This window comes from Mustelus asterias, chromosome X (assembly GCF_964213995.1).
Source record: "Mustelus asterias chromosome X, sMusAst1.hap1.1, whole genome shotgun sequence".
In the NCBI taxonomy this organism is placed as follows: Eukaryota; Metazoa; Chordata; class Chondrichthyes; order Carcharhiniformes; family Triakidae; genus Mustelus; species Mustelus asterias.
The window spans coordinates 13876984-13890003 of record NC_135834.1 but is presented as its reverse complement, the minus strand read 5'-3'; the positions used below and the strand labels follow the sequence as shown (position 1 = coordinate 13890003).

Here is a 13020-nt window from a genome sequence, read left to right as displayed (position 1 = left end):
GGTGTTCATTCATCCGTTGTCGTAGCGTCTGCATGGTTTCCCCAATGTACCATGCCTCGGGACATCCTCCGAAAGCTTATGGTATTTGCTACCAAATAAACCTGTTGAACTTTAACCTGGTGTTGTGAGACTTCTTACTGTGTCCTCCTTAACCCAGAGGCCCTGACAGCAATAGTAATGTCCCAAATGATGGCTTTGTGAGATCAACTAACTCAGCACGCACTGGGGGTTTTGAACTTGGGGATTTCTGAACTGTATGCATCAGAGCCACACTACCCAGTGCACTCACCAACAGAACTACCAGGGGTGCTAACACTAATTGTTAATATTTGTGACAACCATGTCTCTAGCTCAAATTCAAGAAAAGTAATCCCGGCTATCTATATAGGTCAGTGAAACAAATGTATCATATTAACTTTAACTGTGGTCCTGCACTTTTGCAGTCTGTTTTGCTCGCATTGCAGACTGCGTGACTGTCAGTAATGATGAACGGGACACGCTGGCTGTTTCCACAATCTCAATATCTTTGCAGGTGATACAGGCAATGAGCTTTTCCTGGGAGGCGCTGGAGGCAAAAAAGAACTCGTAAGAAATACCACCAAGGACAGCACCAAGGGTAGGGCCAATCCAGTACACCTGCAAGAACAATGAATAGAAAGTTCCAATCAACATTATCAGCACTCATTGTTTTATGTGGTGGCATAAGTATGCCACTTAACCTTTTTTATACCCATTCATGGGATGTGGGCAGCCCTGGCAGAACCCAAACTGAATGTCAGTGAGCAGGTTATTGCTGAGTAAATGCGGCTGGATAACACTGTCAATGACCCCTTCCATCACTTTGCTGATGATTAAAAGTAGACTAATGAGGTGGCAATTGACTAGATTCATAAAATTCCTACAGTGCAGAAGGAGACCATTTGGCCCATCGAGCCTGCACCGACAACAATCCCACCCAAGCCTTATCCCTGTAACCCCACATATTTATCCTGCTAATCCCCTGACACTAAGGGGCAATTTAGCATGGCCAATCAACCTAACCTGCACACCTTTGGAATGTGGAAGAAAACCGGAGTACCTGGAGGAAACCCACACAGACACGGGGAGAACGTACAAACTTCATACAGACAGTGACCCAAGCCGGGAATTGAACCAGGGGTCCCTGGCACTGTGAAGCAACAGTGCTAACCACTGTGCCACCATGCCGCCCCATTGGATTTGTCTAACTTGATAAGACATACCTGGACAATTTTCCACATTCCCAGGTAGATGGCAGTGTTGTAGCTGTACTGGAACAGCTTGGCTAGGGATGTGGCAAGTTCTGGAGCATAAGCCTTCAGTACTGTTGCCGGAATATTATGAGGGTCCATAGCCTTTGCAGTATCCAGTACATTCAGCCATTCCTTGGTATCATATGGAGCGAATTGAATTGACTGAAGACTGACATCTGTGATGCTGGGGATCTCCGGAGGAGGCTGAGATGGATCATCCAATTGGCACTTCTGGCTGAAGATTGTTGCGAATGCTTCAGCCTTATCTTTTGCACTGATGTACTGGGCTCCCCCATCACTGAGGATGGGGATATTTGTGGAGTTGTTTAATTGTCCACCACCATTCACGACCGGATGTGGAAGGATTGCAGAATTTAGATCTGATTCATTGGTTGTGAAATCGGTTAGCTTAACTTAACCTCATAGCTTTGATGACTTTAATTAGATCATAGAATCCTACAGTGCAGGAGGCCATCCGGCCCATCGAGTCTGCACCGACCACAATCCCACCCAGGCCCTATCCCGATAACCCCATGCATTTACCCTAGCTAGTCCCCCTGAAACTAAGGGGCAATTTTAGCATGGTCAATCCACCTAACCCGCACATCTTTGGAGTGTGGGAAGAAACCGGAGCACCCGGAGGAAACCCACGCAGTCACGGGGAGAACGTGCAAACACAGACAGTGACCCAAGGCTGGAATTGAACCTGGGTCCCTGGCGCTGTGAGGCAGCAGTGCTAACCACTGTGCCACCGTGCCATCCTCGAATTGAGGGACAGCTGACAATGAATAACTGAGTTCTTGGCTAGTGGCTGTCACTTGAATCCACCTGCTACTGTTTGGATGAATAGTGTTCATTTTCAGCTAAACCACTGGAATAAGACATTTCATTAGTAATTATGTACACCTGGCACCCGAAGTGTCTGCTTCAGTATGTCTCTGCGATGTGCATCTCTGCTCTGAGTGATTAAAGTTACTTCTCTGTCACTTTTTGAACTCAATTTAAATCAGGCTTAAAACTGCATTTTGTTGAGCAACATTCCATCATTATCAGCTCGCATTCAGGGACTGGCAGGCGGCGAAGACTAGGGATTGAAACATCAAGGATCTTTTTTCGGCCATCAGCACAGAACATGCACATCATGGAATTGATTTGTGTTGCATTTAGGTTTCCAGGTGGTCCAAATTGTTCTGATAGAAAATGTACGCGAACTTCAGAGAAGCCCAGATTGCTGTGCAAATTAAGAGTATTTACCTGATTGATTGATTTGATTTTTTTGCACCAGGATTGTTTTTGTGCGCTTGGTTCACCATTCGAAAGTGGACAACAAAGGACCATGCTTGGCCTTTGGAAAACTGAGTATTTAAAAAGTGTGTTGATCTCTGGAATTTTGATCAGATTTTGATCTCTGGAATTTTGTTTGCTGTACTCTGTACCATTGCATTTTCATTTGCTCAATTTTCTAATCCTTGATTTTTGCATTTTACGTGCTGCATTTTCAGTTTCTACATTTTGCTTTTCTGCACATTTGCTTTGCTGCATTTCTGCTTTGCTGCATTGCTGTGCTTTTTGCTTTGCTGCATTTCTGCACGTTTGCTTTGCTGCATTTCTGCACGTTTGCTTTGCTGCATTTCTGTGCTTTTGCTTTGCTGCATTTTTGCCTCTTTTTTCACTTTTGCTTTCCTGCTCTTTTGCTATTTCTGGATTTTTAATTGTTGCACTTCACTATTCTTGCTTCAGGATTTTTGCTTGTGTGTGGGAAATCCTATTCCCCAGTTTCCCTTAGAAGATGATGGTGGAACCTCTTGTATTTGATACAAATTGATCAGTCACGCGAGGGCAGTTTCAGAGTCAACCATGTTGATGTGGAACTGGAGTCACATTTAGGCCAGAATAGCTGAGGATGGCAGCTTTCCTTATCTGAAGGACATTTGCGAACCAGTTGGATTTTTAGGGCAATCCAACAGCTTCATGGTCACCTTTACTGATAACAGCCTTTTATTTCCAGTTTTTCTAAACTGAGTTCAAATTCTCAAAAAGCCCTTGTGGGATCTGAGCTCACGCTCTCCAGATTATTAGCCCAGACCTCTAGGTTACTAGTCCAGTAACATAGCCACGACAGTGAAATATCCATTAACTAGTTCATTGAAGTGTATAACTCACAATGCACAATTTCCACTTGGACATCATGGGATACAGCAAATCTATCCTACTGTGTCTTAGAACTTCCTCTACCTCAGAAACTGTGCAGCCATACTGAATTAAATGTTTGAAATCTACCTTTCTGTGCCAAACACATCTCAGAAATAAAGATAAAGGAATAGTTTTTATTGGAACATTTGAGGATGCAGCCATTATTGTGCTTATCGCACAGAATTCCTTTAACCACACAAGTGGAGCTTTTATTTTTCCATTCCAATTGGAAAATGTTATTGCTAGCTTGTATTAAAACATTTGCAATGGCCACAGGGTTTCAGTGAAGACATTTACAAATGAAAATGCATCTGTATATGAATATGAAATGGGCATTGAAAACCTTTGTTTTACCCAGTGATGTTCCCAGAATCCGGTGATTATTGCTGGTCCAAGAGATCTTGCGGGATTTAGGCTGCCTCCTGAGAACTTACCCTGCAGGAAATAAGCACAGAAGTCAGTGAACCCCCGCTGATTCTCATGGAGCTAAAGGGACCGAAAACTTGTGTTCCCGTTGCGGCACTTTGCCTGGTCCCAGTGCATGTCACAAATTCAGATACATGTCTGTTCATAACAGACAGTCTTGGGGACAACCTGCCTGGAGTCCCTGATACACATTGTCGCTCTCCATAGTAGGACCGTGAATTAATAAAATTAGAATCATAGAATCCTACAGAAGGGGACCATTTGGCCCATCGAGTCTGCATTGAACACAATCCCACCCAGACCCTATCCCCACAACACCATACATCTACCTTAGCTAATCCCCCTGACACTGAGGGGCAATTTAGCATGGCCAATTCACCTAACCCAGACATCTTGGACTGTGGAAGGAATCCGGAGCACCCGGAGGAAACCCACGCAGACGCAGGGAGAACGTGCAAACTCCACACAGACAGTGACCCAAGCCGGGAATTGAACCTGGCGCTGTGAGGCAGCACTGCTAACCACTGTGCTACCGTGCCGCCCCATTCAATTTTATATATTTTAGCGATTGTACAGGAAACACAGACAAATCCCAGAATTGTTCCCATACTCAAAGAGCAAACATATGTTTAATCACCTTGGAACTCTAAGGGGGTGATTCTTCCATCCCACTGCGCTAATTTTTTAGTAAGAGTTCTAACACCAGGCTAAAGTCCAACAGGTTTATTTGGTAGCAAATGCCATTAGCTTTTGGAGCGCTGCTCCTTCGTCAGATGGAGCCATCTGACGAAGGAGCAGCGCTCCAAAAGCTAATGGCATTTGCTACCAAATAAAGCTGTTGGACTTTAACCTGGTGTTGTTAAAACTCTTACTGCGTTTACCCCAGTCCAACGCCGGCATCTCCACATCATGACTAATTTTTTAGTGCAGCGGGCTTGGAGAATCGCTCGAGGGGGTGTGATTCGCGGGGTTCCCGCAAGAGTTCGGGCCTTGCTAGCGTCTCCCAGCGCCGGATTTCTGGCGCTGTCTGCTCCGCGGGCTGTGGGGTGGTTGCAGGGGGCAGCACTGCAGGGGTCCCGGGCTGGCCATGATTGAGCTGGCCAGCAAACGGGAGGCTGACAGTTCGGGGCCACTGCGCATGCGCAAAGTCCTGCTGGTTTCAGCCTCCCAGGAATAGGCCCCACTGCTGAAATCTAGTGATATTCATGCTGTGGCCTCTGCAGTGTTGGAAATTCTAGTCTGAACTCCCACTGAAAAAAACAGCGTGAATTACTCCAGTTTTCCCGCGAATTCAACACTTAGAATATTTTTGGGAGAATTCCGCCCTCAATATTTAAAAGGAACTACTTTGTTTTAAGCCTTAAAACTGTTGGTTAATTGAAAATATGTTTGTTAGAGTTCCGCAGCTTTCGAAGGACAGCTTCTACCATACCACGGAAATATTTTTCATTTCCTATAACCCATTCTTGTGGCATCCCAACGTACAATTGCCAGCTTGGAGACTTGTGTTGTGGGCTCATGTGTACTGAGACCAGATTGAGTTGCCCCAATCTGATTTCATGTGTCCCTTGCTGCTGAGATAGTGTAACTGCACAGTGCACGGACCATATAGTGCCCTTTAAGGTTGAATTAGGGGTCAAGCTATATCTTCAATCTGCTTGATCTTGAGCTGTCCTATGGTTTTAACGGATATTTACAGCTTAGGTGTTGAACTTAATGGGAGTCGGCTTCTAAAAGCACAAAATAATGGGGCCTACTTATTACTATTGAATCGAAAATTGGTCCATTGTGTAGTAAGGACAAATTTCCCTCTGTCATTCATTATAGAGGAAATTTTTATGTGTCATGCACAGTAACTTTGTAACTCTGAGAAAGACTCTTTTTTAAAAACGTAGCAGACATTTGTTCTTCTTACCGATGCCAGGATTCCTGCTGTCAGACTGAACGCTATTGCCAGACTACCAGATTCTCCCACTTCCCTACGCCGATGATCATCCATGGCAAATATCGTGAACACCAGCTGGAATGTGGCAAAAATCTCCATTGCAAGAGCTTGGCCAGCATTTCCATCTTTGTTGATCTGCTCAGAAACACATGAAATTGGATCAGATTGAGACTCCCAGGATACATAAAGGAAACTATGCCTGCATAATGATTGATACTGTGTATTTAAATGCTTTACACAGATTTTGTGTATTACACAATCCCAATCAAAGGCATAATGTTCCTGAAAGCGCAAGTGTCTATAGATAAAGTCATGAAAAGTGAATTTTCATTTTTGGTTTTACAAGTATAACACAGAGTACAAGAGTAACGATACATTTGCACAATGCAGTGGTTCGACCATAATTGAGAAGACTGTGTGAGGTTTTGTGTGCCCCAAAGTAGAAAGGGCATTAAAGTAAGGGGCGGCATGGTGGCACAGTTGTTAGCACTACTGCCTCACAGCGCCACGGACACGGGTTCAATTCCTGGCTTGGGTCACTGTCTGTGCAGAGTCTTGACTTTTTTTTAAACTATGAAGGGTTTTGATACAGCGAATAGGAAAAAATGGTTTCCTGTGTTGGGGGAATCAGTTTAAGGGACCTTTAATTTAAAATTGTCACAAGACAGTGAGGAGAGAGGTTGGAGGAATGTTTTTATGTTATTGGGCCATTAAATGCTTTGGTTCTTGGAATATTGAGGCAGAGGCCATTGGATCTTTTAAATGTAAGGTCAATCACCTTTGAATCAGAAGATTACACGGGGCATTGGGGAGAAAGTGGGCAAGGGGATTATTGTTTGGTTCGAGTTTCAGGCATGATGAATTACGGCTTTCTGTGTTGCATACTTCCGTGATTGAAAACAAATGTGGGGGGCAGATGGTGGCAGTGTCACTGGACTAGTACTCCAGAGGCACACGCTAATGCTCTGGGGGCATGGTTCAAATCCTGCCATGGTAGATTAATAAAATCTGGAATTGAAAGTGAGTCTTAGTAATTCCAATTCTCTCCCTGCACCTAGTGGTTGCACTAAGACAGACTTTCATTTGTTTCCATAGCTGGCAATTCCTAGAACAGGTCTCGAGCCTGTTGCCAGGGGCTTATAGCTTGAGGGGCGCCACTCTAAATCAAGTGTGGCTGACCAGGAGTCTCTCCTGCTCTTACAGCCAGCCATTGGCATGTTGGAAGGATTTACAGGTTGACACACAACCTGTTTGACCAGGTTATGAATGCATCTTCCTTGGCCATCAAGTCCTGGGGTGAGACTCAAACTCGGAGCTTCTGGTTCAGAGGCAGGAACGCTACCCACTGCGCCACAACACCTCTTACAGCCTTAATTCTGATGACCGTGAAACTATCGTTGGCTTTGACAAAGGGTCATCTGGACTCGAAACGTCAGCCCTTTTCTCTCCTTACAGATGCTGCCAGACCTGCTGAGATTTTCCAGCATTTTCTCTTTTGGTGAAACTATCATTGGTTGTTGGAAAAACCCATTTGGTTCACTAATGTCCTTCAGAATAGGAAATCTGCCGTCCTTACCCGGTCTGGCCTACATGTGACTCCAGAGCCACAGCAATGTGGTTGACTTCTCTCTGAAATGGCCGAGCAAACTACTCAGTTCAAGGGCAATTAAGGACGGGCAAAAAATGCTGACCTTGCCAGCGATGCCCACATCCAATGAAAGAATAAAGAAAAAGAAAGAAGCCCCAGCACAGATCTTTGGGGCATTTCACTACTCATGTCCCAATAAACTGAAACACAGTAATTTATCCCAACTCTTTGCTTTCTTGCCGTGACATTTATTAATTCATTACGCCAAGCGTTTAATTTTTGCCTTAATTGCCTGGGTAGTAATCTGGTGGGGCAGATTCTGCTCTTTACTAAGCCCACATTGCTTATGTGGCACCTTATTTAAAAAGATTTAATTGAAGTCTGGGGCTGAGTAGGAAAAATATTTGGAGGAAGTTTCATGGAAGGAAATCAGGGACCCAAGAACTTAACTTACTGCAGTTTACAAGGGCACAGGAGTTACAGTGGTTATAGGTATTTAACTATTTATATATGGCTATAAAACTATTTATGGCTTTCCGAAAATACACACACACAAATATATATATGTGTAGATTAATACTATAAAATATATATCAATTATGGGTGCTCTCACTAATTTATCTCCACATCCCACTTCATCCATTGCTCTTTTCCATGCTTAATCAGCTGTAACTATGCAGTTAACAATTAACAACTAACTGCCAGTCTCTCAGTTCCAAGTTCACCAAGTTCACTGGTTTCTATGAATTAACAACTAAAAGGCAATCAACATTTAAACTGAACTGTTCAAAACCAAACTCCTGCGTTGAGTCAATCTCACTTTCTGCTCCTCACATGGGTGAATTCGTGTTAAATACTGCTTTTAAATTGTTTGGCGTCACCGAGGACTGGTTTTGATGGTAGATTTTGTTCGTTCTAATTGAAGATAGAAGGCATATTTCCCAGGGGGTTTTTCTGGATTGCATTGCTGCTCCTTATTGCTGCTTAAATGCGCGTCATGAACATTAACAAGGGTAACAAATCAGAGCGATTGGCACTGCCATTTTTTTATTTGGAGAGTGTTATAAATTATAGCGTAAGGGAGTAGATGAGAGGTAGTGCTATTGGAAACTTGAATCTAAAAGAAGCATAAGGAAAAGAGGAAGGGGAATGAGTAGAGAAAAACACAGCAGGAAAAGATTTAATTGAAGTCTGGGGCTGAGTAGGAAAAATATTTGGAGGAAGTTTCATGGAAGGAAATCAGGGACCCAAGAACTTAACTTACTGCAGTTTACAAGGGCACAGGAGTTACAGTGGTTATAGGTATTTAACTATTTATATATGGCTATAAAACTATTTAACCTAGAGATTGCAAGTTCAAATCCCAATGTGGTAAATTGTCAATTGAATAAATCTAGTAATTCATGGGAAAATGACGATGAAAGCTGTCAGATAGCTGCAGCAATCCTCGTGGTTCACAAGTGTCTTTCAGGAAAGGAACCTATGTGGCTTGCGTGTGACTGTAGCTATCAGGACATGATTTACTCCTAATACCTATTGAATTGGTCTGGCAAGCTCTCTATCTTCCCAGGATGAATAGAAATAGGCACAAAATGCAGCCACCTCTCAAAAAACAAAGTTTTGTTTGCGACACCCCTGGCGAATTGATTTTTTTTGTGTGTTTTATTGTTTGGTTTCCACTCTCCATTTTGGAGAAATGGGTGTGTATTGGAAATCAACAGCTAAAACATTAGAACAAATGCAGTAACAGAAGTGGACTTACCATGTTGACTAAATGCCTTGATGTTGACTTGATTGGCAACGACATGTAGATTATCCCTGACCCAATCACAGCTCCAAGACACTGAGCCAGAATGTAGGACACAAACTGGAGGAAATCCAATTTCCTGGTGCACAAGAAGGCAAGGGTGACAGCTGGGTTTACCTGGGCACCGCTAATCTCTCCAAAGCAGTGGATCAGACTGACAGCAGAAAACCCGGCAGCCACAGCCACCTGCATCAGCACTGGAACTCCATCTTCCTGTCCAGGGGCAGAGGCACCCAGAATAACTGCGACCAAGACCAGGGAACCAACCAGCTCCGCTAAGACTGAACGCCAGAACCTGCGACTCCTCAACTCCTAAGACAAAGAAAGACAGAGCCACTGTGGAAATTCATTTCCCTTTCAGATTTCATTTCCCTGGGTCGGTTAGCTCAGTTGGCTGGACGGCTGGTTTGTGATGCAGAGCAACGCCAACAGCGTGGGTTCAATTCCTGTACCAGCTGAGGTTATTCATGAAGTCTTGCCTCCTCAACCTTGCCCCTTGCCTGAGGTGTGGTGATCCTCAGGTTAAATCACCACCAGTCAGCTCTCCCCCTCAAAGGGGAGAGCAGCCTATGGTCATCTGGGACTATAGCGACTTCACCTTGCAAACTTTATATTGAATGATATAGAACGGTACAGCATAGAAACAGGGCATCTGGCCTGTGTTTGAGGTCCACCCAAGCTTCCTCCCACCCTTTCTCATCTGCATAATCTGGATTAAATCCATCCAAGTGTTTACCAAACCTTCCCTTCAAGATGAACAGATCTTCATTTAGCCACAAGGATGCAATGACCTTCTTTGTGCACTTTCCCACAACCAATTTCAACACTTCCACTGCTATTGCTATCATTACTTAGATAATCTTGTCCTCTTCCCCTGCCCCATCAAAACCAAAAACCCAGTTATTAGCAAAGCTTTCACACTCCCTTCCTTACAAGAATGATTTTGACTTGACTCCTGAATGAGAACTCTGGCCTTCCTCACAAAAAATATTTGCTAAATCTCAAGAGAAGCCTGCAGGCTTTTTCCCACAAGAACTCAACCTAGGCCCGAGGTCCCCACATAAATGTTCCATCGATACCAGTTGATGTCTTCTGGGCCCGAGTGGACAAATCTTGGATTTCTATGCATGGAAAGCCCTAAGACTGATGTTAACCCCAAGCTTCTTGTCATAACCTTTCTGTCCGAACATGCATGTTTTTGACCAGTAAATTATTAATGTTATCCTGCAAAATAAGTGAGATCTGGGGATAGTTGGCATTTCAGTTAAAATGGCTTAAAGGCAGCACACACAAGCTTACAGAGCAACATTTCAATTCTGCTCTTGTACAATTCAACATTTTGTTTTGGTTTTCTATTCATTCCCGGTGCTTAAGCAGTTCACGTCAACCAGTGGTGTTCTGTTTACTATCTTTTTTTTCCCCTCATAGATCATAGAATCCCTACAGTGCAGAAGGAGGCCATTTGGCCCATCGAGTCTACACCGACAACAATCCCACCCAGCCCCTATAACCCACATATTTACCCCGCTAATCCCTCTAACCTGCACATCCCAGAACACTAAGGGGCAATTTAGCATGGCCAATCAACCTAACCCGCACATTTTTGGATTGTGGGAGGAAACCGGAGCACCCGGAGGAAACCCACGCAGTCACGGGGAGAACGTGCAAACTCCACACAGACAGTGACCCAAGCCGGGAATCAAACCCAGGTCCCTGGAGCTGTGAAGCAGCAGTGCTAACCACTGTGCTACCGTGCCGCCCCACCTCTCTGTCACTCTCTGCCTTTCCCTCTCCTTGCTAAAGAGTTTATACCAGCAGCAAGATGACTTGCTCACCATGCCAGGGGACACCTGCAGTTATAGTATCCTTGAGTTACATCACTGGGATAAATCAGAAAGATTGTACAGTATAAATTCTCCACCTGTCAGAAAGAAAACCAGTCAAACTATAAAACAGGCAGCTGACGCACTATCCCCAAAATGAATTGATATCCCTGGGTTTCTACTTTGTTCTCTCTATCGCTCTCTTGTTCTGTCTATCTTTCTCGTCACATTTTGCAAATTTGATTTTCTCTCGCCATTTTCTATTTCTCTCTCTACTTCATTTCTTCCTATCTCCATGACATGAAAGGTAATGCTCTTACACGTAGCACAGGGACATTTTACAGAAGACATCCATAAATTGATTAGACAGGTTTTATATCTGCTTTCAGCACTTCACAGGGAAATAGCAGATTATTATCAATACTGACCTTCAAGCTTTCATGGTACCCATATTGAGGGTTACGTAACTTACAACATACACCAAATACTACTCTGGCTCAATTCCTGTCCGTTAGCCACGAACATAAACAGTGAAAAGTAAACCTCCCAGGCTATCCTACAGGAGCTACATCCCATCTGTACAATCACAGAAACTTTACAGATGTGCATCATTTATGCCACTTCTGCATCCATCTGAGAACTTAAGAAATGAACCAGCCTCTTCATCATTAAATTAGCTAATGTAGCAACTAAATATCAGCTCTGCTAATCTTGACATGTTAATTAATTTATCTACAGGAGAAAACATTGAATATACAAAGAAAATTGATTGGGTTTTACTCAGTTGGTACCGTACACAGAATGAGGTATACATTATATTAACCTTGTAAAAAGACTAATTTAAACGAACTGATTAATGAATTGTTAACCATTAAATTTATGTGCAACCTATTCATTTACACATCTATCACTTCTGTTAATCCTTTTGTGTTTTTTTCTGCCTCTGAGTTGCTTCTTTATATCCACTTATTTAGTAGCCTGGTGTTTATCCTCTTTATCAGATTTACTGTAAGTTTCAGCATCCATCCGTTGTCTTTTTGTTTATCAGTCTCCCGATGCTATATATCCTGTTACTTCTCTCTCCTCTGTATCCATCTGCCTGCATTTATTCATCATTTTAGCCTTTCAAGCTAAAATATCGAATTTTAGTTGTCTTTTTTGGCTCACCTATTCATGTCTCTCCACGACCCTCTGTTGGTCTATTTTTTCCCCATTTTTATAAATCTACCACACCAAAACAAATCTCTGGGAAGTTCAAAAATGCATGCTTAAAAGCCGTAATCTGCAGAAAAACGATGAGCACTTCAAACCACTTGTTAAAGTAAGCTTGAACAAGATCATTTAGTATCCTATGATGAACGAATTATAAGCGAACACTAATTGCCATCAAGATATTAATATCCCCTGATTTGGTGGGGAAAATTGAATCCCTTTCCTTACCTCTCGGAGGGACATGCTGAGAGCCAAGCTTCTGGTAACTGATCTCACTCCAGAATATTTTTTCTGGGCTGTGTCTTTCAACAAAACCACAAGGGATCCTCAAAGAGCTCAAGAGTAGGAGAGACAAACTGCAGACCTATCGCTCCCAATGAAACAAATTAATCCATTTCAATTCCCAACCAGCTCCCTCCTTCTCGTGGCAATCTTCCGTGTTGTGAGTCGATAGCTTGTGCCGTGTTGGTCAATTCTGTTAAGTCTCGCCTGGTGTGACTCAGGGACCTCACTCTGACATGGCACAATCTCTGCCACATTTGCTGCAGAGGAAAACAGCGGGTTGAGAAGGTGCAAATTCGCTGGCCTCCATGTTCTCTGCACCCTCTTCGCTGCCAGCTGAGCTTTCCATTTCGGTTCCCCTCTCCCAATGTCCTTCCAAGCAGAGATGCATCTGAGACAGTAAAGCTGGAAACTGTTCAGCCTTGTCTCTTGCCCAGCACATGTTGTGAGAAGTCTTGTGGCACAGTGGGTAG

At 43.5% G+C, this 13020-nt stretch overlaps 1 protein-coding gene across 1 annotated transcript; it reads right to left on the bottom strand.

The window, feature by feature from the left end:
- Positions 1 to 417: 417 nt before the first annotated feature.
- LOC144481827 (aquaporin-4) lies at positions 418 to 12508 on the bottom strand. Its single transcript, XM_078200981.1, has 5 exons — positions 12494 to 12508; positions 9186 to 9542; positions 5806 to 5970; positions 3819 to 3899; positions 418 to 636 (listed from the first exon to the last, which is right to left on the bottom strand). The coding sequence occupies exons 1-5, from the start codon at positions 12506 to 12508 to the stop codon at positions 418 to 420; spliced, it is 837 nt and encodes a 278-aa protein (XP_078057107.1).
- Between the last annotated feature and the right edge of the window lie 512 nt (positions 12509 to 13020).

Coding starts and splice junctions, on each gene's coding strand:
- LOC144481827 (XM_078200981.1), bottom strand. Junction 5,971..9,185: donor CAAGGCATTTAGTCAACATG/GTAAGTCCACTT, acceptor GTTTCTGAGCAG/ATCAACAAAGATGGAAATGC. Junction 3,900..5,805: donor CAGCAGGAATCCTGGCATCG/GTAAGAAGAACA, acceptor TATTTCCTGCAG/GGTAAGTTCTCAGGAGGCAG.